This window comes from Guyanagaster necrorhizus (assembly GCF_019112545.1).
Source record: "Guyanagaster necrorhizus MCA 3950 unplaced genomic scaffold BT62scaffold_8, whole genome shotgun sequence".
Taxonomy (NCBI): Eukaryota; Fungi; Basidiomycota; class Agaricomycetes; order Agaricales; family Physalacriaceae; genus Guyanagaster; species Guyanagaster necrorhizus.
This window is the reverse complement of record NW_025064887.1, coordinates 1,101,733-1,126,687: the sequence shown is the minus strand read 5'-3', so window position 1 is coordinate 1,126,687 and position 24,955 is coordinate 1,101,733. Positions and strand designations below refer to the sequence as shown.

At 48.6% G+C, this 24,955-nt stretch overlaps 9 protein-coding genes across 9 annotated transcripts; 1 reads left to right on the top strand and 8 right to left on the bottom strand.

The window, feature by feature from the left end:
* Positions 1–909: 909 nt before the first annotated feature.
* BT62DRAFT_890647 (uncharacterized protein) lies at positions 910–1,940 on the top strand (the record flags this gene model as incomplete). The annotated part of the gene is made up of 3 exons (XM_043183031.1): positions 910–1,051; positions 1,107–1,243; positions 1,302–1,940. 3 exons carry the CDS (start codon positions 910–912, stop codon positions 1,938–1,940), a joined length of 918 nt encoding a protein of 305 aa, XP_043041730.1.
* A 314-nt stretch (positions 1,941–2,254) lies between these two features.
* On the bottom strand, positions 2,255–4,200 carry BT62DRAFT_760174 (kinase-like protein). Its single transcript, XM_043182176.1, has 6 exons — positions 3,953–4,200; positions 3,806–3,899; positions 3,629–3,756; positions 3,068–3,577; positions 2,776–3,015; positions 2,255–2,724 (listed from the first exon to the last, which is right to left on the bottom strand). Exons 1-6 carry the CDS (start codon positions 4,109–4,111, stop codon positions 2,569–2,571), a joined length of 1,287 nt encoding a protein of 428 aa, XP_043041729.1. The 5' UTR covers positions 4,112–4,200; the 3' UTR covers positions 2,255–2,568.
* A 411-nt stretch (positions 4,201–4,611) lies between these two features.
* BT62DRAFT_930322 (uncharacterized protein) lies at positions 4,612–6,413 on the bottom strand. The gene is made up of 3 exons (XM_043185902.1): positions 5,959–6,413; positions 5,636–5,908; positions 4,612–5,586 (listed from the first exon to the last, which is right to left on the bottom strand). Exons 1-3 carry the CDS (start codon positions 6,394–6,396, stop codon positions 5,002–5,004), a joined length of 1,296 nt encoding a protein of 431 aa, XP_043041728.1. The 5' UTR covers positions 6,397–6,413; the 3' UTR covers positions 4,612–5,001.
* An 889-nt stretch (positions 6,414–7,302) lies between these two features.
* BT62DRAFT_760034 (molybdopterin binding oxidoreductase) lies at positions 7,303–10,081 on the bottom strand. Its single transcript, XM_043182175.1, has 15 exons — positions 9,937–10,081; positions 9,569–9,881; positions 9,432–9,520; positions 9,159–9,381; positions 8,985–9,107; positions 8,895–8,934; positions 8,783–8,846; positions 8,718–8,730; positions 8,552–8,665; positions 8,258–8,504; positions 8,150–8,208; positions 7,975–8,097; positions 7,867–7,912; positions 7,685–7,812; positions 7,303–7,630 (listed from the first exon to the last, which is right to left on the bottom strand). Exons 2-15 carry the CDS (start codon positions 9,694–9,696, stop codon positions 7,423–7,425), a joined length of 1,605 nt encoding a protein of 534 aa, XP_043041727.1. The 5' UTR covers positions 9,697–9,881; positions 9,937–10,081; the 3' UTR covers positions 7,303–7,422.
* A 381-nt stretch (positions 10,082–10,462) lies between these two features.
* Positions 10,463–11,318, bottom strand: BT62DRAFT_890396 (class I glutamine amidotransferase-like protein; the record flags this gene model as incomplete). Its single annotated transcript, XM_043183023.1, has 4 exons — positions 10,463–10,596; positions 10,649–10,745; positions 10,801–10,953; positions 11,010–11,318. The coding sequence occupies 4 exons, from the start codon at positions 11,316–11,318 to the stop codon at positions 10,463–10,465; spliced, it is 693 nt and encodes a 230-aa protein (XP_043041726.1).
* A 2,835-nt stretch (positions 11,319–14,153) lies between these two features.
* On the bottom strand, positions 14,154–15,370 carry BT62DRAFT_759911 (uncharacterized protein). Its single transcript, XM_043182174.1, has 3 exons — positions 15,248–15,370; positions 14,956–15,071; positions 14,154–14,909 (listed from the first exon to the last, which is right to left on the bottom strand). The coding sequence occupies exons 2-3, from the start codon at positions 15,049–15,051 to the stop codon at positions 14,256–14,258; spliced, it is 750 nt and encodes a 249-aa protein (XP_043041725.1). The 5' UTR covers positions 15,052–15,071; positions 15,248–15,370; the 3' UTR covers positions 14,154–14,255.
* A 555-nt stretch (positions 15,371–15,925) lies between these two features.
* BT62DRAFT_966126 (uncharacterized protein) lies at positions 15,926–19,743 on the bottom strand. Its single transcript, XM_043188802.1, has 6 exons — positions 19,356–19,743; positions 19,245–19,299; positions 18,736–19,193; positions 18,406–18,683; positions 16,765–18,350; positions 15,926–16,708 (listed from the first exon to the last, which is right to left on the bottom strand). Exons 1-6 carry the CDS (start codon positions 19,563–19,565, stop codon positions 16,026–16,028), a joined length of 3,270 nt encoding a protein of 1,089 aa, XP_043041724.1. The 5' UTR covers positions 19,566–19,743; the 3' UTR covers positions 15,926–16,025.
* Positions 19,744–19,833: 90 nt separating this feature from the next.
* Positions 19,834–22,199, bottom strand: BT62DRAFT_947207 (replication factor-a protein). Its single transcript, XM_043188017.1, has 9 exons — positions 21,890–22,199; positions 21,324–21,843; positions 21,188–21,275; positions 21,065–21,132; positions 20,861–21,005; positions 20,422–20,803; positions 20,256–20,370; positions 20,102–20,194; positions 19,834–20,046 (listed from the first exon to the last, which is right to left on the bottom strand). Exons 1-9 carry the CDS (start codon positions 22,177–22,179, stop codon positions 19,930–19,932), a joined length of 1,818 nt encoding a protein of 605 aa, XP_043041723.1. The 5' UTR covers positions 22,180–22,199; the 3' UTR covers positions 19,834–19,929.
* Positions 22,200–22,825: 626 nt separating this feature from the next.
* BT62DRAFT_891215 (Indoleamine 2,3-dioxygenase) lies at positions 22,826–24,243 on the bottom strand (the record flags this gene model as incomplete). Its single annotated transcript, XM_043183060.1, has 2 exons — positions 22,826–23,947; positions 24,001–24,243. 2 exons carry the CDS (start codon positions 24,241–24,243, stop codon positions 22,826–22,828), a joined length of 1,365 nt encoding a protein of 454 aa, XP_043041722.1.
* Positions 24,244–24,955: the final 712 nt, after the last annotated feature.

Genomic DNA, 24,955 nt, shown 5'->3' with positions numbered 1-24,955 from the left:
CCTTAGAATGGATATTTTCCGAAAAAGGGCACTCCTAAAGCGCCAACCTCATGTCTGTTATTGTTCCCTCGAAATGTAGAACAGCAGTAGGGCTGGTTTGTTAACGACACCTCAGAAGGACAGCAGCGCGTATGTATTTACCTAAAGCAACGACCTCTGATCCGCCAGCTGGAGGTCCCCCCTCCGAGAGGGGGGATCTATGTATATGATCGTGATCGAATTTAGAGAAATTCTTCCCTGTGTGAGTTTGATGTTGCGGAAAGTTTGCGGTGATAAATCTGAGATGGGTTCTCTCTTGTGCTTTGACAACGAACCACGATGTCCCTGCGGCTCAGTCGGTCGGACATCACACAGCCGCCTTGACAGCAGGGAACCGCGAGGCCGTCAAGACAATAAGACTCGCGAGTTGATCAAATTTGGTAACCGCCGAACAATTGGCCCCGATCTCAACCAGCTGTAGCGGATCGTAGTCAGGCCCCCTTGCCACGGAGCCAAGCATGAATTACCCATTTTACCCTTTCGCATGCTTACCTAGCTGTCCGTATATATCCTCGTCTGTCCAGGCAACTGAGGTCCCTTTCCCATCACCGAACTCTGCACCCACCTCTTGTGGTATTCGTTCAACAAAAGCCTACCACAGCCTCCGTTCTTCGTCCTTTCTTGCCTATTTTCGTCCTATTTCGCCTCTTCCCTGGGTCTCCTTCTCCTTTCTAGGCCTGACGTTCGTTTCGCATCCTCTTCTGTTCAACAATGTCCGATGACAATAGTCACGGTTTCTGGCCGGATATTAAAATGCTCGAGGTAGCATCTCCCTTCGAAAACTGTTGCCGCGGGTCAGGCGAATCTATGACCCCCTGCACCGATTCTACTTGGTCCCCAACAACAGACTGCGACACCCCCCCGTCGCTCATGGAATCCTTGGATTCCTTTGAGCCTCGTCCCTTCCCTCCTCCTTCATTGCTTGACGTACCCATCGAGTACATCCTCGACCAGCTTCATAATTTGGCTCCGCATTATTGGGGGAAACTCGAGACTGCAGATTGTACACTAGGTGCATTGTCTGTCACTGGTATTGATTTGCCATCATGAACTAATGTCCTTTCTAGTTGTTCCAGTACCGTATCCCCAAGGCAAGCACGTCTCAGAACCACTTGCATCCCCTTTACCTTCCTACGATCCCTCCGGTCTCGGTCGACGTGCAACTGAGCCTACACTGGCCGCTGTTCCGCTAATACGGATGCAGGTCCGTCCAAATTTTCCTTTTCCCTTGTCGTGGCACTGACCTAGATGTCGAATAACAGTTGCATACCGACTACCTCTCTGCTCACTCCAGTTTCCTACGCTCACTCTTCAGTGGAGCGTCTCCCATGGACCTAATAAACCCAACGACTTCCCTACATCCACCAGACCTCCGAACCGAGTCCGGAAAGTTCACAATACCACCGAACCGCTTGCCCCGACTAATGCCCTCATCCACCTCGTCTCATCCTGTCCTCTACCTCCCCATACCAGACCCGGCGTCTTTGCACTATGTTGTACATTGGATGTACTTTGGCACCACCGACATTATTGAAGACGCCCTCGTTCATGGAGTCATACAATGGGAGGGCATCGCACGTAATGTCGAATATCTAGGTTTGTCGACGGACATCAAAGTATTCTTGGGACGATGGTTCGAGCGATGGCTGAACCCTGATCGGCACGGAAGAGAAGACGTTTATGCCTCTGACGAGGAGGGCGAATCGGACACGGCCTACAGTGATGATGATTATGATGATGATGACGACGACGACGACTTGGATACGGATTTGAATGGAATGTGCTGGAAAGATGGCAGAGATGACGACGAGGAACCCTGTCGTGGGAGAACCCGGGCTACGAGGTGCTTGTCATGGGCGTCCACGGCATCGACATCAGCGGTGTCGTACGAGTCTGTTTGATGACCCTTCCTCCTACCCTTACGCATTTTTTTCGATTTCACTCGTGGATGCTTTTTTTTCATTCGCACTTATCATTATTAGTTGCTCTTACTAGTCTTGCTTTCGACCGATTGTTCTTCGATTTCTCTATTAACACATTCCTTCAGCGTCGCCCAGCATCTCAGGAGAACTACTTGTAATAATACATGTCCTATTAGTTGGGGTATACTCACATAACAATAAAGAACAAAAGTATAATAAAGAACAGGAGCCGGACCCCTCTGGACCCATACAACAATGGTATAACGTCACATGTGATATCTTTTATTGTCTTCACCGCCTCGCTTTGCGCTTGCTGACGTGGAATCCGCTCTCGCTTATGGCGGCGCGGAGTAAACATGGCAACATGTGCACAGGCTATTATTTGGAAACGCAGCATCCGTACAATGAGCGGCATCCACATGACATAAAAAATAGAAAAAGGGTTTTCAGAAATACAAAAAGAAATAAAACACCCTTGGAGTCGTAGAACAATAAGTTACTCCACAGAAGGAAGGACATATCCGACAGGAGAATCGTCGTCGTGGCGATCACTTCGCAATGCAAAGATACAGAGATGAGAGACATGCGCGCGGATCGGCAGGGTCCCTCAATCATATAACTCTACCGGCGGATGAAGACGTTCGTCATGCGCCAAATGAACTGGCGGTTTCCGTATCCGTAGCTCTGGCACCCTAAGCTGCCTCGGAAGCGGATCCCTATGTCGCTGCTTCTGGACCGGGACGCCCGTCTTCATCAACGGTGCCTGAATATTTGCCTCAGCAACGCGGCTGCTTGAGATGAACTAAGAACTTACTATATACTCCCTCCGAGAAAGTCTGTCCCACTCAATGTTTTCCATCCAGGGATGTTCCTGTATCTCCTCGATGCCATTGCCATTTGCGCCAATACGCTTGAATGGGTCTTCGTGCAAGAGTCTGTATAGCAAGTCCTTGCCGTTGGGTCCCAAAGGCAGGGAGGAGATAGATCGTACAAACTGCCGGTTTACGATTCTTCGTACTATACTGTCACTGTCGTCGTGTTTCGGGTCGAAAGGCTACAGTTCTCGTATCAGACACTACCCGCATGAGAATACCGATAAGACGTACAGAATGACCCACAATCGTCTGGAACAGAGTACAACCTATAGCCCACCAATCGATGATGGTAGGCGAGCATCTAGGCGGGTCTGCTTTGCACTCTTCATGCATCTCGGGACACATGTACGGCGACGTGCCCAACACATACCACTCTAGCGGATCCTCCTCCAGCGTCTCAATCTTGCGCACAATGCCGAAATCTGTCAGAACCGGGTATCCAGAAGGACAGAGGAGGATATTGTCGGGCTTGAGATCGCAGTGGAGCAATCCCTGACGATGTAGGAAATCGACACCAAGGGCTATACCAGCAAAGTAGAATCTCGCCGGCTGGGGTAATAGAGTACCACTGTCCAGGACATCTTCAAGCGACCCCCCGGCGAAATACTCCAGGAAAGTGTAGAAATTGAAGTCGTCGGTGTCAGTAGTGATCAAACCTGCGATAAAGGGATTCCAAGGGAGGCAGCCCAGAGAAAGGCGTTCAACGTTCTTGAAATTCTCATGATTCCCTGGCACGGGTGGCTAAGTTTGGGTTAATAATGTCCGCATTCAGTCGTCATAGAACAAACTTACGCCGCCTTCATATGTCCGGAACACACACTTTCTGACAATTTTGACAGCAAATAGAGCGCCCCGCTTGTCCAGGGGGTATTCGCGACGGTTTGACTCGACTACACCCACAATGCACGTACTTCCATGACCTAGAAGATACAAATAAGTGACGGGAGAGCGCCAGAAAGGTATCCTCACCAATGGTTTTGATATACTTCATGTCGCCCACAAAAAGCGCGGCCGGTCTACGGGTCTTTGGTTGCTTGAGCGTCGGGGGCGGTTCGTTTTTGTACTGTGGTAGAACAGATTAGACAGGATTCCAAGCAAGGTAGAAAACTCGCGCACCTCAGGCTTTTCAGTGTAAAAATGCCCGAACTGATCCATGGAGCCGCTGACCTCCACGAGTTTTACTGCTCTGCGGTCAGTACGTCTCCGCTTGGCAGAGCGCTCTGGATATGGTGGAGTAGGGGAAGCGTTCCGTTTCGTAGCGCGGGCAGGTGCCATGGTAGTTGAGGATGGAAGAGATTGTTTGAAGTGAAGACAAGTTCAACGCAATTTAAGTGAAAGAAGTGGCACTACGTTGTCAACGACAATGGCCAACCGTGGAGCTATTGTTCGATGTTTTTGCGAATGGAGAAGTGCCACTGTAACGCTGGTCAAATCCTGTATTGTCCTTTGTGCGCTAAGAGAACAGCCCCGAAGGCCATTGCGAACAATGAAAATGGCGCACGTAGCGACATCCCCCTGGAGATCTTAATTATTAGGTGGAAAGGTCCATTTATGAGAGGTTTTCTCGTAGAAGATAGACAAAGTTCTGCGGGTATTTGCGATCACATTTTGGGAGGAACAAAGGAAACTGCCTCGGACTGATCCAGCATTTGATCGGAACCAGTGATTGCCGAGTTCCGGCACGGCACTCACATACCGTTCCAATGGCCAGTTACTATTGTGCAAGCACAGATAAAACCTTATACAAGACTTCAAATCCAGAAGAAAGGTTCCCCAAATAATTCCACTGAACCTATGTATGGTCTGTACAAGTATACGTGCTCGGTCATCTAAAGTATACAAAGTATACATGATGTACCCCCCGAAAAACGAAAAGATGTCAATATAACTGCACACTCAGCTGTTCTAATTTGCTTGGAGAAATGACTCGAACAAATAGCATGATAGAACTAGTAGATAGATCGAGAACACGAGCTTCACATCCACGGCGTCAAAGCGAATGTCCTTACGTACCTAGCAAACAGACAGTCCGAGTCTACGAGACTTAGCAAGTTATCACTGCGTACGGCTTGTGCAGTTTGCCTATCCGCATGCAAAAAGTGAAACGCAACATAACAATAAATACGCTCTTAAACAATCATAAACATACCGACAAAAACGCATAATCAAGCCTCATCAACCCAGTCATCCAAACACGTCTTCCTATCCGCGAGAGGAACGACCGAATACCTCCTGATAATAATCTCATCCAGCTCCTCCCAGTTCTTCAGTCGGGCGATATTCTTGGGATCCAGATCAATAACAATGACCTGAGACGGGTCCACCTCCTCCTGCGGACGCCTCGGGTCCAACAAATCCATCCTAATCATAATGGAACAATCCTTGAACGTCGCGGAAAGGAGATACGCGAGAAGGTGGTATCGTAAGTCCTCCAAGTTGGGAGGCCGAGTTAGGTATTCGTCGATAAAAGCGGACCAGTCGGATAGAGAGGGATTAGGTTCGCCGATGCCAATAGCGCGCCCTGGAGGTGTATACCCATTTGTAGACTGCGGTGTATTCACTAGGCTCTGGGATTCTCTCCATAATAATGATAGTCCCTCAATGTCAAGTGAATCCAGGGTCCTTTGGGCCTTGTTAAGGACCCGAAGGACTGGCGTGCCCATAAGAAACGTAAGGACTGCCTCTGAGAATGTTTCTCGGACATTCTCGTCGGATTCTTGGTATGCTTCGGGAGAGAACATGAAGAACCTCTGCAGGGTTCTTGAGATGTCTGTCACAGACATAATGAGAAATACATGCCTGGCCTACACCAATTTTCGTACCCTTGACGAATATCTTCACGTTGTTAACATTTCCATCGCTCGCGAGCCAATTGTCGTAGAGAGAATAGACCGCCTGTTTCATGCGGCCCCGATTATTGGAGAATAAATCCAACGGACAGTATCCGAGGGAAACGGTCTCTCCTTCCCCGGACTTCATGTGTGAGTGCATGCAAAATCGGCAAGTATTCGCCTTGATTGAACAGTTCGTCGCCGAAAGGTACCTTTTGTTGGGAAGAAAAGACCATTTGGGCTATCAGAAAGATTTAGTAACGAACAAAGCAATGTTAAGGCGCTACATACCTTGATTTCCACAGTCAGTCCTGAGCCACCCACGAGGTCAGTGGCCAATACAGCCTTGCACTTCGTCGTGTCGATGCCTCCGCTCACGGTCCTCTTCAACGGGCGGTCTTTTTCGTGTACTAAAGAAAGCACCTCCAGCCACATTTTGTCCACCTGGACTGACTGCAATTGTGGAAGGTGAACCGAGGGTATCAGTCGCTTCATACACGTCTCTTGGAACAGAATGGAAGCATCATCTGGCTCCTCCGCTACCGTACCAAAATCCTGTCTCTCGAGTACAGGTGTCTGCACCCCAGACTTACGCAAACGCAATACCATGCCATCAAAGTCAGAATTCGGGGGACCGACGTAGGAAAAGACAATGGTGGCGCCGCCTTCGGAGACGTATTTCCAGTGCGATGGAAGCGTGGCGGTAACGCTGGATATGGAAACAGCCATGATAATCAGCGTGAGAGACAAAGAGAGATTTGCAAATTTCCGGCAATCAAATGGGGGTCTTCTATTCACAATCCTCGACCGCCCCCCCACCCCCCCATTCGAATCAATTCGAATCACGCACTGACCACGTTAAGGGGATAAGCATATACCACTCGGTCCGTACCCTTCTTACGCGAAATTGGATCACATACGCACTGCTAAACTACCCAGTCGTATTCATTTGCTTGGGCGATGATACAGATTGTGCAATCATTATCATCGTGCGAGATTCCTGCAAAGAAGAGGAGAGTGTCAGACTGTGAAGCTACAGATACATCTGAATGGTCACCAAGTAAACAGACGATGTCAAACCGATCTCGTCGTTTTATGCACGATACTGGATACAGTCATATCCAAGAACTCAAGGAAAGATACGTAGCTACCCACCCAGCCGTACCGGCAATAGGGGATCCTGGTATAACGAGGTCGGAATGAGAAATTGAATCATTTTTTTTTCGAGATAGTTCGTCCACGCGCGGCCGCTTTATGTGTACCATCACAGCAGCCAGATCTGAGAAAGAGTTGTCAACACTGTATTTGGATGCGCTATATTCTTCTGTCCGTTTATTACTTGGAAATCCATCGTTAAAAGGTTACCCTTTCCCTCCTTTACCTGGAAAAGGCAAGTGGCTGTGCCCCAGTCAGTCAACAAAAATACAAAACCGTTAACGTTGCCACCCTGAACTCTACATTTATATTGTCCCCTTCGGGGTGACATACGAAAAAATTGGAACGATACAGAGAAGATTAGCATGGCCCCTGCACAAGGATGACACGCTTTCCCGGAGTGGTAGATCTACGGATCTCAATATTTATTTTATTTGATCCAAGTTAGCCTTTTTTTTTCCTCCAAGTCTTACATTCACATTTCAGTACTGGCCGGTCACTGAGTTGCATAGGCCTGGAAATAAGGTTTTCATTTTTCAAGTATATAGAGTACACCTTGAATTGTAGATGACTGGTGCCCAACGTTGGAATTTTAGCTCTTCAGCTCAAAGGCTCCCGGGGGTACTTCCTACAAGCTGCAAGATACTCCCCTTCATCTTCCAGCGCAAACTCAACAGGCTTAGACAGCGGAACAATGCCTTCGCCTCTAGCTTCAAGCTCCTTTATTCTCTTCATCGTAGCCAGGCGCTTCTTATTAACGCTATACAGCTTGATGCGATGGCACGAAGACGTAACATGGAGATCCCAACTATGATCGTTTGTTAGCGAAAAACAGGGGCCACTCCCAAATAGAATAACCTACTTCCATGCGGAGCGAACAAAGGTCGGCTCCGTGTTATTGGAAGAGTCCCAAGCCCTGACACAGAACTCCAACCACCCCTCAGCTTCGACAGGGATATCAATCTTCCACAATCGCCAGGCGTGGTAGTGCTAAAACTACCATTTCAGAAAAGATAGTGCAGGTTCAGGGAATAAATAACGCGCCTTCTCGGTCATGTCATCTGGGTCGACGGCGTACCATACGCTTCCGCTGATGGTGAGAAAACATCAGACTCGACAGACTACGCATAAGTAAAAAAAAAAAAGGCTGACCCATCAGGAGAGACCTCGACCCTTTCCACCCAGTTCCCTCCTCCACTATAAGCCCAGCCTCGTAAAGTTATCGAGCCGTCATGAACAATGACTTCTTTGTCTTGCGGGGTGATAATAGCGCTTCTATAATATGAATGTCGGATTAATAATATCACTGCCCGAGTGATTCACATACGACACAGGCATCTGCTGGATAGAGAATCCATTCGAGTATTTCGCGTTCTGTTTTCCAATCTACCGAACGGGTTAGCATCCGCCAAAGGAAGTCGAGTAGGATTCTTACTTGCGCAGTGTAGTATAGATACTCTTGCCTTTGGACGGGGCCCATGCTAGGTTCGGCGAGAGCATTGATCTTGTACACCCACTTGCAACTCCGAGCGCCAATATAACCTGTGACGACAAGGCGAAGGGGGAAACCATGAGACTTGGGTAGCGGCTCGCCGTTCATCTCCCAAGCTAAGAGTACTTCTTCATTCTGCCGGACCTTTTTCCACGGAACTGAGACAGCGTAGTTGAACACGTTATTCTTCCTGTTGAAAGGTGGATACAGTGTAATCGTTAAAAGGAATGCACGTACTTGAAATACGTATCGGCGCCGATGAATTCGAGATGTTGACACTCGGGTAGGACACCACCGCAGGCCTTTTTCAAGATTTTCTTCAATGGTACGCCACGATATACAGCAGTCCCGCTAGGGGAAAAAATCAACGAATGCGACCGTATGGGAAGTCTAGAAAACCAACATGGCGCCCTCACCTGGACCAGAAACCATTAGAGACAGAACAAAACTAGAAAGCTAGAAACTTACCCCATGGTGCGTTAATGAGCTCGTCTCCATCTCCCGGATACTGATTAATCTGTTCGATTCGGCGCTAGAGATCGGTGTTAGACTCTGTCAACGGTAATTGGAGTATGGTTACCGTTCCACTGCATTGCAATGTTACGATCACTTCGGTCTGTCTAAAGGAAGGATTTAGAAGGATAGATCATTCGTAATATTACGTGCGCACGGAAATTTGGATGGATCCTTGATATCCTTCATGCTCAGTTTGACGGGGTTGTTGACGAACCCACCAATCTCCAGCTCGAACGCGTCTTCATCAATATCCGGAATGCCTCCATGGTTTCGAATACTGGCCCATATATCAGGTTTGAAGGAAGAGCGCAAAGACGAAAACACTTACAAATGCCACTTGTTATCGGTAATCTTTCCAGAAAGCAGCTGATCGCGTCGCGTCTCTCCATTGTACGGAAAATCCAACAAGTGGATAATGTCAGGCTTCTCCTTGAGCACGGTCTCCCAGCTAAAGTCCACGATGTTCTTCAAACCCAAGAGTTCATGATACTCCTTCCAGCGGTATCCGATCAAGATGGGATTGGTTTTAGGAAGGGGGACAAACTGAAATTCTGTAAACGGTGTTAGTTCTGCAGTTTAGATGTGGCATTGACGCTAATACCTGGAATCTGCGTGAATTCGGACTGGTGAGCTTCGAGTATGTGCGACGCGACGGCTTTGCGGTTGGGGTACTTCTCCCACTCGACATATCTGGAATGATATCAGTATATCGTATCTGATGGTGGAGTAAATACATACCCCCTCCATCCAGGCTTTTCCTCGGGAAAGAGTCTATTGACATCGAAAACCTTGGAGCTGCTGAACGACAGGGATGGACTCAAGAGGACTGAACCGTTGGCTTCTGAATGAGTAGAGCTTGTACTCATGGCGAGGTGGGAAAGGACGGTAATCTTTACTTTGGTGGTATATATATCTCACGCGAGTACGTTGGGACAGCGGGACTTCTCGTCTCCACAATCAATGAACGTCTCGGCAATTAGCAGCATGATATTTTGCGTCCAGTAAAACTATCAAAATGCTAAGAAACCAATATGCATTCTCGATGAGACCACTGACAAGCAGATAATAAGCAGCAGGAAATTTATATAGAGAATGAGAATGCGCACCACTGGGATATAGTGTACGGCCAAGTCTCCTGGGCCAATAATAGCCGAGAAGCACGCCATGGTCAAGGATAACCAGTAAGTTCACACAAGACCCGAGAAAATAATTAGGAAGAAGGGCAGGCAACGTCAACGTAGAACCACGAGTAGGATACCAGGACGCAGAGAAAGCAGGAGGTGGTTTGCTGTGATTGGCTGACAACATATAGATACTATCAACTGGCTTCTTGCTGTAGGCAGCTGATCACCTTTTTCTGCAGCATGTTCACCTATTTATCCTTATGCTATACATGATTCGCGTCCATCAGAAGAACGTCGTCGATTACCAGTCCCCAGTAGGAAGAGAAGCGGAGCACCTGTTGGGCATTCACGTTGGATGTTCGAGCGAGTAGCAAGGCATCGATATCGATGTTGATGTTGATTTTTTGACAATTCAGTATGTTTGCTCAATGTCCGACCTGGTGGTAGCTTGCAGGATATCAGTAAAATTTACTGTAAGTACAGTTATTTATACAAAGGATGCGACCCTTCAGACTAATCCATACTTGGCTGCGAACGGATCGTCTCCCTCCCCCTTGACCATCATCTCCAACAACCCTGCAGAAGCTTCCGCAGGTCCCTTACCAGTGATATGCTCCAGAAATGCGTACGCCAGGTCCGTTCCTGTCGCGACATCAGGACTGCAGTACCCCCTTTGATTACGACGGATCCTTACCGGCGGTGATACCTGAGCTCGACCAGATTTTCTTGTCTTCTGTAGCGACCCATCGAGCCTTGGCGATCCATGTTATCGGGAGATCTTTGGTGTCTTCCTATGGAGACGACGGTTTCATCGAAACTGGGCAGGCGTTACATCCGAGAACCCACCTGGATGGCCTTGAACATGGCCTTGTTCGATGTAGCACGCTTTCCGTCCAAAAGCCCTGTGCTAGAGAGGATCCACGACCCAGTGCAAACTGCCAGAATATACTTGACATGCGGCCCTTGTCTCTTCAGGAAGTTCATCAGGCTGTGTTCTGTCTTGCCATTGCCGATTATTCCTGCCAGGAATCGTGCAACTTGAATTGTTGGTCCACGCCTTTGCGAACTGAACACGCACCCCCAGGAATGAAAATAATGTCAAACTGCTCTTTGGCATCATCATAAGTCTGGTCGGGCAAGACCTTGGGGCCGGCTAGAGGAACGATGGGATCGAGGGTGTTGGCAAGGTATGTCGCATCGATGGCGCAGTTGGTTTCGTTCGCACCGAGCAAGTCTGGGAACATCTTGCGAATCGGGGTGCTTCGAAGCGCCAGAAGCTCGACGGGTCCTTGGTAGTCGAGCGATGTGACGCCATTGTACAAGCATACGGCCATGCGATAGACAGTGAATGGAGCTGAAGCCATTTCGGTGGTGAATAGAAACTTGTCTATCGTTGATCGTCCGCTTTATGCTGACTGAATGCCGAGTACGTATCGTGTCGGCGAGATGTGGGACGTAGATCAATATCAAGCATATGACCATTACCAACTTACTTGATGGTTTCATCATGCTATAAATCTAGCTCAAGTCTCGGAGAAGTACATGTGGGGCCCATTTTAACACCAACACCAGGTAGAAATACTCGTCGTTGTTTCGAAGCCTATAAACGGGGATCGTTCATAGAATCTGCTGTACCCGGTAAGAAGATACTAATTAAGAAGGTAAGACGGAGCCTGACGCGTAGTACCAGGAATGTGTGTGTGTGTGTGAAGTCCGGGAGCCATGCATCAATTCATGTCAAGCTGGACAAAGAGTCAATATGTCTGTGTCTCAACCATCCTGTTCCTTGTATATTAATTTCTTCGCAGACTAATCGAGTGGGTTATAACTCATCGGTCGAAACTAGGTTTGGAGATCGTAGTTATTTTGAAAATATGGTATACCTGCCTGCGGCATTAGGACCTTTGTTAGAGCACCTTGGCATTTGAATCCCTTCATACTTTCGTATACACGTTTTTTTCAATAACTATTATCCATGCGCATGGATATAGCAATAGAGTGATAAAAAAGATAAGTGTTTGGTGGGTTCAATTTAATTTTTTTATTCATACATTCTGCAGTAGGCTTGTTTTCATTTTAAAATGAAACAAACCGCAAGCCTGAGTGGCTGAGTGAGCACTCCGAGAGTGGCTTCACATGACTAGATGGTCCGTGCGCAATGCTAGAGGTATAAAGGGCAAGCGCGAGCAACTGAACATCTCATACTTACCTTGATGGCACAAGCCCCTTCACGTACCCGGGTTCGTGGGCCGTGGAGATCCTCCATAGCACGGCGACCCTGTCCGCAGAGGGTGTCTGCGGCTTGTATAGGCTCAGGCTTATGCACCGTCGAAATATTTTCCTGTCCCACTTTGGCCACTCTGGCTGGGTGGGCCTCTCTTTTCTTTGCTGTTCACTAGTGGAGACTTCCATTTGGCGGTCTTCAGGTTGCAGCAAATGATGGGAGTTATATTGTAAGTTAGGAAATTCAGTTCCGTTATTTCGTACTGTTCGGAACTTATATGCAAGAAATGTTATCTGTGCAGTAGAAAGACGCATCTATTTTGGATGACGGTCTGCTTGTAGCAAGGCTGTAGATTTTTGAAACAAACACAGGCTTAAAATTGAAGCCTAAGATAGTGCTAGGGTAAATATCTTAGTGATACCAACTAAACACCTTTGGTCAATCGAAGTTGTCTATCCTGTTGTTGCAGTCGACGCCAAGGTAAAAGCTGACCTATGCGATCTAACCGAGGCTTAGGTTGCGGTGAAGCTGGCTAAAAAGGGTCTTTAGTAACGTCAGGAGAAAGCGAAGGAGGCAACTACCGAATGATAAGTTAGCATGGCCAAGGTAGAAGACACAAAAAAGAGATTTTCAGGCTTGTGAAGATCGTCAGGAATCGGTAATGCCAAAGACATATGCACGGAAAAACAATGCCGACAATAAAGAGACCGGCTGCGTCGCAAGGAACGTTAGACATGGTCGTTCATAAAATAGAGCATATGTAGGCCTAAAGTGTGATTGTAGACACCGCGCCAAGAAGTCAAGGGATGAGCAAATGAAGGACAGGCGAGTCTAGGACCCAATGACAGCAATTATCATACTTTGAATCGGTTGGATCCTGGCTGAAAATGGGAGAGTTCATAATAACCGACTCAAGTAGCTTCTGAACAAATTCATCCACTCCTGGTAAGCGATTCCATTTATTCAATGTGAGGAACACCGAGTTCAGAAAGTGGGTTTCTGGGCTGTCAGAAACGTCTGTACTTGCCACTAATTGTGAAAGCCTCTGGATGATGAGATGGGTAGAAGCTGCCAACACTCGACACTCAATGTGCTCGTAATGAAACAGATCGAATGGCGAGAGTCAATACACCAAATAGTTGACCGCCTTCTCGGGAAAGCACCCGACCGCCTGTTGAAAGTCAACAACAAGTGGTGAGGCAAATAGTTGCTGCTTTGGCGTATTTTGGTCAAGGAGACTAGTCACGGCTGAACAAAGGTTGAGTGAGAATTTGTTGTGACTATCAAAGAGGTCGGGGTCACAATCGGCTGTTGCATCCTGCACGAGGTTCGCCCAGACGAGGGGAGGAAACTTCGCTGAGGTCTGGAGGCAAAGGGTATTGCAGAGAAACACACTGGGCGTACACAGCTTCCAAGGAAAATAAGACAACTTTGGAACCTGGGGAACGACAGTAGCACCTAACTCATTTCGGCCCAGTTGGTCTGGAACCTCTTGTTGAGAAACGACCTTCGACTAGTCTACGTACATTATGTAATCGTAGCTTAGCACGCACTGGGGATCAAAGGTCAGCTCTTCAGCTCTTGACCTTCGTCTCCAGGTGCGTAGTATACCTGTCAAAATACCACTAGCTCTTGACCTTCATCTCCAGTCCTGGCACTCACCGCTGCGCTAAATAACCTGCTTTCAACGCCTCTATGTTCAACCACGTACGCTCCGCCTCAGAAATGACCATGCTAGAGCGAAGAAGATGCTCAAGTTTACGTTCCATGCCCGATGGTACCTTCGCTATCTCAGTCTTGTTATCTCCAGTCAGCGACAACAGTAGATTCCTATGCAACATCAACAATTGATGGATTGCCACGGAAAATGTCATCCGCTTCTGCTAGACATTCCATGGGCAACCCGCCTATGGATTCAACAACGATGTTTTGAACCGCAGGGTTTGACGAGACGGATAACAGCCAATGCAGCGCTTCGACCGATAATCGAATTGATGCCTTCTCCACCACATCAAGCTCGCGCTACTTCAAGGAGTTTGGCTTCACCTTGCCATGATCCACTGGCACCAATTTCTTCTTAAGTGTGTGTTTCAAGAGCTGAAGCAGTCGATTGTAGTACTTCTGAAATAAGGAGGTGATGTAAACATATGGAGGATAGGTGAGATCGCAGAGCAGGGTGCGGTATAGACATCGCGGGAAACACATAGGAAGAATGGTCACGATCGTATATGCCGCAGTTAGCATTACAATTCCCGTGCAAATAGCCCATGAAAGAGCAGTTCGAAGGGGATGAAGGAACAATGACAATCCAATGAAGAATAGCGCTAAAGCCGGATGCATGAGAACGGGTAGCAGGCCAACGATGATCCTGGAATCCCAGATATCTGTATTGTCGAACGAAGCATCGATTACGCGGAGTTCCAGAGGGAAGGCCAACGTAATGATGCAGCCATTGTTTCACGAGAACGGCGACCAATGCAGTTGTCAGGCTGAGAAATAGTCTCGTGAAATACAAGCCATTCACCCAGACATCGATAGCAGTGGATACAAATACAGTCTGAGGGTTGAGCGAAGAGGCCGGGACTGTGTCAACGGTGGAGCCATTGGCGATGGCACGCTGAAGGAGCACCAATTCGAAGAGAAGAGACGCCGAGATCTGAGCATAATCAGCTTTCAGGCTCTGGATCGTTTGGACAACGAAGGTCGTGACGACTGCCGAGAAAAGACCAGCCTACAGCGACTCTCGGCAACAGAAGAGACAATAGACGTTCACTCACAAAAACTAGGGGAACATCGACATTATCCCGAGATTCTTCGACCATGTTCGCATCGTGTATCGCGTTCTCCTTTTCCCCTTCGCGCTGTCTCTGCATACATGGGATCTTCGGGGAACCTGTCTTCGTAGTTAGATGGGTCATTGACTAACAAAATCCATAGATATCCGCTATGAATGTAATGATGATATGATACCTCTCCTCGCTGTAGTCGCGTTCTGTGCATCCCGAAAGACTTCTTCGCCTTGGAGGATTTCGCGAGATTCGAAGGCTTAACAGCATTGTGTATACTCGCCTCATCGATTAGCTCCTTCTCCCGTTCTTCCTTGTCCAAGTCCTTACCAGCCTCATCTACATTTCCTCCACCATCGCAAATATTTTGAGTCCTCAATGGGTTCTATCTTCTCTTCCGACTTGTTCCATGATGCTTCATCGTCTTCCCGTGGACTAGACATGAGAAGCTGTATGGAAGAGTGTAAATGTGATGCAGAAAGAAAGCTGTATTCGCATTGCTATTGATGCTGCACCTTTCGATTCTCACACTAAGCGCGCGTCGCCTCTCGATTACCAAGTTCTGGCTAGAACGGATAACCTTTGCAAGCGAGATTAGATCGCACGATCTCTAGTATAGGAAGCTGTACCCAAGTCTGCTCTGCCGTTGAACGTTGAATGTTGTTCACTCGAACACAAAAACTGTCTGGTTTGACCTGTCCGTTCGAACACGAAAATTGATGTTGCAATCGGTTGACAAGTTTTGGAACAGGAATTTGATCTCCGGCAGCAACTCGATGCGCTCTTGCGAAATTTTACACGGCGAAGAGGACGTGAGATAACACATCAGCTCGGCAATGACAATATTTGAGAAGAATATTGATCAGGTGTGACAGAAAATGTTGCCAGAGAAAACACGCTTACGCGAGGAAGTCTGTAGTAGACGGCTGAAGAGGATATAAACAAAACTGCCATTATATATAAATACTATCCCAAGAAAATCGTTATATTAGGCCTCAGTACATTCTACATAAATCACATTATAAACATAACAACACATCGAGAGCTGAGAATAAAAAGTGTCATGGAGGTGGTAAAGGATAGTGATACGCCTTCCTGAAGATCTGCCAGAGAGACTCTAGGCTTTCTACAAGCTTATCTCGAAGAGGATGTAGATCCCCCCAAGACATCGCTAGAAGGGTTTGCCAGGATGCCCAGTCGTAGTCAAGTTGTAGGCCTTGGGAAGACGACGAAGATGTCGATTCCCAGGTAGCCTGAGGCGGTGGTGTTTCTGGCCTGGGTATTTTGATTTCAGAGGCGGTAGCAGTGATAGTGGTGGTGGTGGTGGTAATAGACGAAGTGGGCGAAGCGTAATAGATATCTTCACTGCTTGATGGTTCCGGAGTCGCCGACTCGTCAGCGATCCACTGTCGCGTATTCGAATACACAGTGGTAGTCACGATTACAGGCCTAGGTTCATCGTTCCAATGGGAGCCTGGAACAAACGAGTAGCCGTCCAAGGATTGGCCAACGCGTCTGAGCTCGGAGGATAGTGGTAGGAAAAAGGCACACGAAACGACCAGGGATATTAAACACATATATAGCCCTGATTTCCACCAGGACGATAGGGGGCTGCTATTCGAAGGGGAGGAATCCAATATCAATCTAAGGTGGGGATAGAAAAATTCCTCGCCAGAATAGTGCAATAGGCGACGTCTGGCTTGACGATACCGAAGATTCGAATCCAAAAAGGTAATCCCGTGTCCTGTGAGAAGATCAGTACGATGCACAACAAGAATTCTGGGGAAACATGAAATATACCAGGGACATCCTCAACAATAACCTCCAGCCTCCCAATCGGCACCGCAAACGTGGGAAGAAACACATCGAACTGCGCGTCTTCTCGAGCTTTCCCCTTCCCCTTCCCCGCGCCGTCGTCATCCACCTTTACGACATAGTCCACGACAACGGAACCACCGTTCATCGATCCGATGTGTACTCGAACCCAGCTAATCCACTCCTTCCCGCTCATCTGCTCGAATGGCACGTCACCATCCTGTTCCTGCTTGGCAGCAGCAGTGGCTTCGTACTTTACAGGCACACCTTCTACGCTAACGCACGCAAGATCCACCTTTGGCAGTCGTTTTCTGTTCGAAGAAGATGTTTGCCCCAGAGATCCTAGTCCAAATTCCAACCACTCCGAATCCGGATCCGCCAATGCGGTTAGACTTACCCGTACCGCGTAAGCACTGAGACGCGAGCTCTCTCGCAGCACAAGTGGCGTAACCGTTGCAGTTACGGATGGGATAATCACAGGCATATTCCGTTTGGTTTGGTTCATTGAAGAGAGCATTTTCATAAGCAGCGCGGGAGAAGATGAGTGCGAGTTATTTAGATGTCCTTGGTTGCTGGGTGTTCGTGGACGGCTGGGAGGCAGCTTGCCGTTAACCGCGACACTACGCAGGGCAATCCTCCCCCCACCATCACCGCACTTAGTGTGGCCGCCTTTCTGGAGCACCGTCTTGCGTACTTGGGCATCGCGCCGGTAATCACCCGTGGAGTTGTACACCTCCACATTGGCGCTGCCCCGATCGATCTCGTTGCGTACAATAATTGAAATAACCTCGGAATCTGTACCGAAAACAGTGAATCCAGGGAGCAGAACAGGTTCAGGATCTGATTCAGACTCGTCTCCTGATGGTATAGGAGATGGCGTTCCGGGTGTTTTGGGGGTTATAAGGATGGTGCCGGTGATCGTGAATGTGAACGTGTTACGCGAGGGGAGTTCGTTCATGTTGATGTGCAACGTGATAGCTTGACTGGGTGGAGGTGATGGTACTGATTCCGACGCGGAAAGGCCCGCCATTGACGCACCTGTTGAAGGTAATGATGATATGGCAGACGCGGATCCCTCAAAGGAATAGTCAGCAACATTTTGGACGGGTAAGGGTGCGCGGAGCAGTGATGACGTTGATGAAGAGGCGGAGTTTGCCTTGGTGGACTCTTTGGCTGCCATTGCTGAGAGCACAGCATGAGATGAGTTGGAATCAAAGGAATCATGTCGTTGGTCATCAGTCGACGGAGGTGTACCTACGTCAAAACCTGTAAAACCGGTACCGCCCGTAACCTGCCAATTGTTAGGGTAGCCTGTCACCCATGACACGTCGGAGCCTTTCGAAACTAGACCAACGTCCATCCCCAAGAGAGTAGCAACGCCGGGGAACCAGACGCCTTTGCATGTTCCCTTGTATTCCACGTCCATGGTGATTCCTTCAACACCTTCTTTGTCCGGGTGCTTCATTTTCCCTTTCACAGTGCAAATCATCGCACCCTGGACCTCTCTTGTTCCGACTTGCCACCGTCCAGTTGAGTCTCCATTGGCAATGTTCTTCAAAGGTTTCGCCCACCTTGGAGAGCGTTAGTCAGGTGGCAGACCTGAATCAATGCACTGAAATGATTTACCTCACTCGTATCCTCTCCGCACTAGGAAATGTGCCCTGGATACCAATACCTTCGAGAAGGCCACTGGCAGAGGAATCACTGGACTCATCGTCTGCAAAGTTGTTGTACGAAGTTGTACGGGACGTGCGCGTGGGGCGACTGACGTGGGGATCAGACGTAAGATCCCACGACCCCGCATCATCATCAGAGAGCGACGCTGTGGAGGCCAAGGAATCCCGGGGAGGAAAGATCCGTAGCTTGATGTTATTGTGTAGGCATCGGGGAGTTGGTATGGACAGCTACTTACTCGTGGCTCAGAAGATAGAAACCTATTGAGACTCGAGCACGCACCAAATACGGGGCTCGCGGTGGTCGTGAGACGTACGGAACCATCAGCTCAATGGCGGCCATGAACTGGACGTGATTCCGATCACCAACGGACCCGCGGCGACTTCCAAACGAGATCCGAGAGTGAGGTTCAGAGGACTGGGGGAATGCTTTGGGGAGAACGTAGGATATATTGTACCCGCTGACGAGAATCTTGCCGGTATACCGCTCGTCCACAACCCCAGGAGCATCGCTCGATGTATTCCCTTTTGAAGATCGAGCGGAAGCAGTTGATGTCGAGGCGTTAATGACGCTCGGGGATAGATTGAACGCTTCGTTGAATGATTCTGGAGACCTCGCAGGAAGATTCAGGGCTCGAGCGGCATTATTCAAGAGCGGCGACACAGCGGAAGAAAAGTGATACGGGACAGAGTTGTTGTCGAGAGGATGCACTTGAGATAGTGAAACCTTGATATTCTCCTCTAATGTGGTCTGTCATTCTACGCGATAGGAGACGGTACGAACAGACGTACCAGGAAACAATGGGATAGTCGTGCCGGGCTCAACTTGGTCTAAGGGTATGGACATCTAAAAAAACGCGTTCAGAAACCAGAAAAAAAGCGGCCAAGCACAGCGCCACGCACCTTGAGGTACATCTTAATGTTCGCTGCATCTTTGTCTCTATGTGCCTTGCCCTCAATCGTGACCCGAGTCACGACGTTCAGCTTCTGCGCGCCGGTGATTGTAGGTGAATAGCTTGAAGTCGAGAACGACGTTGGGCTCGTAACGCGTCTTCCCGGTGTAAGTCCAGGGCTAGCCGACCGTCCGTAACGCGACGGGGTCTTCGCAGCCATGTTGAATGATAGAATAAGTCGCGTCCGTTGAAGAAAAAAGGCGACAAAACTATGGAAAGTACTGTGGTTGTCGCGAGAGATGAATGGGAGTAGTAAGGAATAAGGGTGTATGGATCCCGGAGTAGTTACGGAACCAGATAGAGACGCGCCCGACGGTGTTGAGAGTAGTGGCAGAAAGAGGCACACGTCCACAATTGGACCAAACAGCGGGCCGTCACCACGGGAAAACTGCACTTATGAAATCAATTCCCCTCAAGTGCCGCACAATAACAAAACAATGAAAATCCATGTAACGAATCTAGCTAATAGTACATTTGATTACAGATTCGTAGCAAAGGAACACATGAGTATAACTAAATCCAACTTACGCCACGGACCGGCTTGCCCAAGGAGTATTCAACAGATCAAGTAGGGCATTGCATTCTTCCTTGTAATCCAGCTTGTTGATCCGCGAGATGCCGTATCTCACTCTGACTGTGTCCTATATGGAAGGCCGCGTCAACAGAAGCAAGAAAAATCATGGCGAACAGGCATACATTATACGAGTCTTGCTTGGCACGACAAGAGAAGTTGTACGTTGCACCATTTACTCGGTGCATGATGGCGTTGAAATGAGAATCGTCCTCGTTCTGTAACGACAAGAATTATCAGTGGGGGCAGGGGGGAGCACTCCCCATAAAAGATGCCTACCTTCTTCGCCATCAGCGCATCTGCAGACATGTCAAAGATCATTTGACCAACTTCATTGAAGCCACTAAGCCATGCCTGACCAGACCAGTCAGCCACAGCCATGGAAATGATATATCTAATCATGAGAACGGTCAGTCAGACGGACAGCGTTCGAGAATAACCTCACCTGTAAGAAGGGCTATCAAAGTTCTGGTCGCACTTCTCACATCGCCATTGCTTGCCATTTTCAACAACCTTCTTGTTACACCCCTCATTCTGACATGCTGGATAGGCAATGTTGTCGGACTTGATGTGCATGATGGTCGCACGAGTGGAGAAGTATTCGGTTTTATCAGACAGGCCCATTTCAGACTCCTTGACTTCTAGCAGGCTTCGTATCTGTGAGCGGTTGAAACCACCGGCGCTACCGCCTGCAGCACTACCTCTGTTGTGGGCCTGGAACGTCGATTCTTTGCCTTCATTATCATACCAGCCCCGGAGACTGAATGCTTCCTCCATATCGGGGTTGACAGACATCATGGATGAACTGACCATGGAAAGTGAGCGTCCTGACATGACATGACATTAGCCCATTTCACTCCACCGCTGCAGAAAGCGATCCTTACCGCCAAAATCGCCAACCTTGACTCCTTTGAATGCAATGACAGGCTGTTCGTTCTCATGTTGATATTGCTCAGCCTGTTTGCCCCACAAGGTGAGACGAACAGAATAGTTCGACTGATCAACAAGAGTCAACTCTCGCTTTTTCGTCTGTCAACAGTATCCGTGAGTTCTACACATCAAAGGATGATACCGATAGGCCTACTTACAGCCCGGGAAGTCGCCTTCGATACGATCTCACTGACGGTACCAACCTCTTTCACGATAGCAATGACATCTGATAGATGTATCCAGAACTTTAACGAAGAAGCTGTGCAAATCAAATGACTTACCACAGGTGGCGTCCTTTGCGATATCCTCGAGACCGGCAAGCGGTACGAAATTGTACTTCACCATCGGCAGACCTGTGGTTTCAAGGCACTATTACAAGCATCAGAGCAGAATCACACAAAGCACCACAGAACATACCTCTTCGACAACGGTATTGCGCTCAAATCCGAGTTCATAATCGTTTGCCAAGTTCGAAAACATCTTCTTAGCCAAATTGACCCTGGCCTTGGAGACATAGTAAACCTTTCCTTCCTCAAATTTGGAATACAGGTCATCGGCCACAGTATTGAAAGCAGTACCCCGAATCTCGCCCGTTTCATCCATGAGTGTGACATTGAAAAGTTTTCCTTCACCACGCTGATTTGACCATGTCTTTATGTCCGATTTATGAGTGCAGCGCGCCTTGATGGTCCACGTGTTCTGGTATGGACTCAGACCCTCAATAGGATGCCAATTCGATTTGCCGTTAGACCCGGTCCGCTGAGGCTGCCCCGACTGCTTTTGCTGTGGCTGCTGTGGGCGTGAAATCTCACTGGTTGACGCGTTGGAGATTCCTTGCGCTGGGGCAGGGGTATCGTCAGCCTTGTTGAGTGAGATCGGGCTGCCAATTTTTTCTGAAGGAGTGCCAAGGACTCGGACCTCTAGCACAACAATCAATCTGGACGCGTGTTAACTGATGTCGCGACGCAAACACAGACGCGTACCTTCTCTCCTGTACAATACTGCAGGTCATCTTTTCAACTATGACCACTGTGTTCTTCGTCACCGTCTCTTCATCCACCAGTGTGTTTAGCTGGGTAGCCAGCATGGCCTGGATGTAGTGTATGCCATCTGACAAGATGATACGATACCGGTCCTGCGCCTGCACGCTCTTGGATTGGGGTACTTTTTTGGTAGACAGGACCTGAAGAGTGACTGGGCTCTGGAAAATGTCATCTTCCATGTCAGCCAGAGTGAGGTGCGAGCAAGCATTGGCAGTGAGATTGAAGGACATGGTGGTGAAAATGACAGGCGACGGAAGCGCGTGACCACTAGTAAACGCGCCGAGTCACGCAGAGTAGTATCCCACGCCACAGTCATGGGAAGACTGTCGTCTGGATCGACAATCCTCCTCATGTTCCTAATTGGAACCTTGGCCGATTACTTATCTATCTGTCTCGCTGACGTGATAGCAATTTTTCTTCAGTCCAGATGTCGACATGTCTCTAATTCGACGCCCAGCGACGGTGGCAAAATAACGAGTATTACAGCATCGTCAAATAGGCTCTCTCGACATATTTGCTCATCGACCTGACACGTTGCTCGTATATCGTATTTCGACGTCTTGCACGAAAATCGATTGACAACGAACGGAACAACCAGACAAGCAACCGTAATTTAGCTACACTATCATCTATCCCCTGCTTCGGTTAAGTGCTAGAGCGGAACGTTTAATCAATTTTTTGTATGTACCTGTGCGTCCAAAATTTTTTCTGGTGCCTGATCACCACAAATTATACCGTAAATTTATTAACAAAATTTTAGTATATCGCTACCAGCTACGACCCAAAAGTCATTGTAACCTAGATACTTGTCGCTTGTCATCACGACATTTATTCTCCCCATGATCAGAGATATCAATCATTCTCCGATGGCGTCCGCTAAATGTTATCCTTCAACATGGCGCGTCGGGTAGCGTCTCGTGTTGCCTTCAAGAGGCGCGACACCTCGTTGCCACCTGTACCTCGGACTGCTGCCTGGTCCGAATTCTGGCTCTTCTGTCTGTCCATCCTGTCCATCATCGCGCTGACCGGACAACCCGCCGGGATTTCTCTTTTCGTCCGTGACATATTGACAATGTACCGGCAGACAATTCGCATATGTAGATCTCTGAGCTTTTTTAGAGCCATGACCGCTGCATCGTACGGCTCGCGAAGCGATGGTGTGTTCCGCGCCAACTCCCTCACCGATCTCGGAGTGTCGGCCAGATGCAGCAAATAGTCCCTGTGCTGTCCGGGCATATAACGTCTCATCCTCTTCATGAATCCGCCGTCACCGCCCTTGTTCTGTTCCGAAGGAGCTGGGAGTCGCTTTTCGCGTAGTGAAAAGTCGATGTTGAGAAAAACGTCCAGCGCGTGCATGAGCGCGCTTTGTCCGCCCGACGGGCCGCTCAGGTCTAGAAGATGGCAGTCCGGCACACCGTCGTATATCCACCCCGTTGCATCTGGACCACTGGCGTCGCTTCCGCAAAACCATGGTCGAATCTCCCAATAGAAGACGTGCGGATCACATAATGGCTGCACCGACTGTATGATGTCGCTGATATCTTCTATTATTCCCGTCAACCGATCCAAATCCCTAGCGACTTTGGATGTGGCGATATACGTGGCTAGATTGGGGAGCCGGTTGTACTCGTCTATGATGTGCAACGCTTCTACGCCTCGAAGCTCTACCGTATAGTTGACGGAGTGAAAGAACCGCTCGTCGTCAGTGCCTGAAAACACGTCCAACACTCGCATGTTCTCTATGGAGAGTTGCTGCGCGGGATTTATGAGTTCCCAGTTCCATAGCACCGTGTCGGCATAGGTAAGGACAGGTGCAATTCCAAGGAGGCGGGACACTTCTACAAGCGGAACAGCGAGAGATTCGGGTACGTGAACCGCAGACGCGTCCTCAGATGGGATGGAGTGCACAAAGTAGTGCAGTAGATACGCGAGGACGTGATGCGCTCTCTGAAGCAACAACTTGTCGGATTGCAGATCGACTACGTCGAGAACGAGCCACTAGTGAAAATTCCAATCAGCGGCGTTTCATGCTTCGACGGTCAAGAACTAACCGATTTGATATTGGATCTCCAGGCTTCTCCCTTATGCCGTTTGTTCATGGCATCGTCTCCATCGTCTGTACCCAAGACTAGGGCCTCGGACGCGTTGGATAAGGCTAGCTCCCATATGGCGTATTTGGATGGAAGCTTGGGAAGTGGTTGGTGAGGCATGAAGCCTGTTTCATCGTCGATGTCGAATTCTGAGGGTGAGCGGGTTATGTCGATGGTCTTGCGAGGGGAGGTGATGCTGCTCATCGAGTTGAAAAGTGAGAGGGCGCGCCTGAGAAGGTGGTAAGGAGAGGGTAGGAGGTAGACGATGTCGAGAGGTGAGCCAGTGGAGCAATGGTAAGCTGAACTATGAAGTAATCTTTCCATGGTTGAGATGGGGTTTGACCTGCTGTTTCTTTGGTGCTTATATAGCCTCGCGCAGCGGAGACATCATACATCACCAATAATTAAACGTCGCACGGCATATTTTCAGCTGTATTTTTTCCCAACCTGTACCAGTTGTTCCGTTGATCCACGACTATGTATATCGGAAACGAGCGATCCGGACGTATGTAGAACGAGAGGCTCTCGACCCTGAGATCTCAAGATTCCAGGTCGCCACCCTTCCTTCATCTTACCCCAATAGCCATTTACACGAAACGATATGGGGCAATTCCGTTACTGATCTCACTTCCCGTTTTACGAGGAGAACCACAGCAGTGGCTGTGCTCGTCTCAACACGTGCTTCATACATAACCGCATCGGTTCGATTGTAGTTGACATCGACATTCGGCAGCCTCGCAACTTGGGTAGGCGGGTCATGAAATAACGAACCATTCTCCTTCTGTCGGCCCTTTTGTTTAATAAACAGAAATATACTCCGAGCGTGCTATTTCATCCTGACTGGATTAGTGCTGAGTCATTAACGGTATCTATTATCGGTATCGTTAAGTAGCCGATAATGTACTACAGTATCCAA

Coding starts and splice junctions, on each gene's coding strand:
- BT62DRAFT_760174 (XM_043182176.1), bottom strand. CDS start 4,111: ATGGCACCTGCCCGCGCTACGAAACGGAACGCTTCCCCTACTCCACCA. Junction 3,016..3,067: donor AGACGATTGTGGGTCATTCT/GTACGTCTTATC, acceptor CGAGAACTGTAG/CCTTTCGACCCGAAACACGA. Junction 2,725..2,775: donor TTTCTCGGAGGGAGTATATA/GTAAGTTCTTAG, acceptor GCAAATATTCAG/GCACCGTTGATGAAGACGGG.
- BT62DRAFT_930322 (XM_043185902.1), bottom strand. CDS start 6,396: ATGGCTGTTTCCATATCCAGCGTTACCGCCACGCTTCCATCGCACTGG. Junction 5,909..5,958: donor GACTGACTGTGGAAATCAAG/GTATGTAGCGCC, acceptor TCTTTCTGATAG/CCCAAATGGTCTTTTCTTCC. Junction 5,587..5,635: donor CGAAAATTGGTGTAGGCCAG/GCATGTATTTCT, acceptor AGAACCCTGCAG/AGGTTCTTCATGTTCTCTCC.
- BT62DRAFT_760034 (XM_043182175.1), bottom strand. CDS start 9,696: ATGAGTACAAGCTCTACTCATTCAGAAGCCAACGGTTCAGTCCTCTTG. Junction 8,505..8,551: donor GGCGCCGATACGTATTTCAA/GTACGTGCATTC, acceptor ACCTTTCAACAG/GAAGAATAACGTGTTCAACT. Junction 7,631..7,684: donor TTTGTTCGCTCCGCATGGAA/GTAGGTTATTCT, acceptor AAACGATCATAG/TTGGGATCTCCATGTTACGT.
- BT62DRAFT_759911 (XM_043182174.1), bottom strand. CDS start 15,051: ATGCAGAGACAGCGCGAAGGGGAAAAGGAGAACGCGATACACGATGCG. Junction 14,910..14,955: donor TCGATGTTCCCCTAGTTTTT/GTGAGTGAACGT, acceptor GAGTCGCTGTAG/GCTGGTCTTTTCTCGGCAGT.
- BT62DRAFT_966126 (XM_043188802.1), bottom strand. CDS start 19,565: ATGGCTGCGAAGACCCCGTCGCGTTACGGACGGTCGGCTAGCCCTGGA. Junction 18,684..18,735: donor CACCGCGAGCCCCGTATTTG/GTGCGTGCTCGA, acceptor ACGAGTAAGTAG/CTGTCCATACCAACTCCCCG. Junction 16,709..16,764: donor TATTGTTGAGGATGTCCCTG/GTATATTTCATG, acceptor ATCTTCTCACAG/GACACGGGATTACCTTTTTG.
- BT62DRAFT_947207 (XM_043188017.1), bottom strand. CDS start 22,179: ATGTCCTTCAATCTCACTGCCAATGCTTGCTCGCACCTCACTCTGGCT. Junction 20,804..20,860: donor CAAGGTTGGCGATTTTGGCG/GTAAGGATCGCT, acceptor ATGTCATGTCAG/GACGCTCACTTTCCATGGTC. Junction 20,371..20,421: donor TTTGATAGCCCTTCTTACAG/GTGAGGTTATTC, acceptor TCTCATGATTAG/ATATATCATTTCCATGGCTG.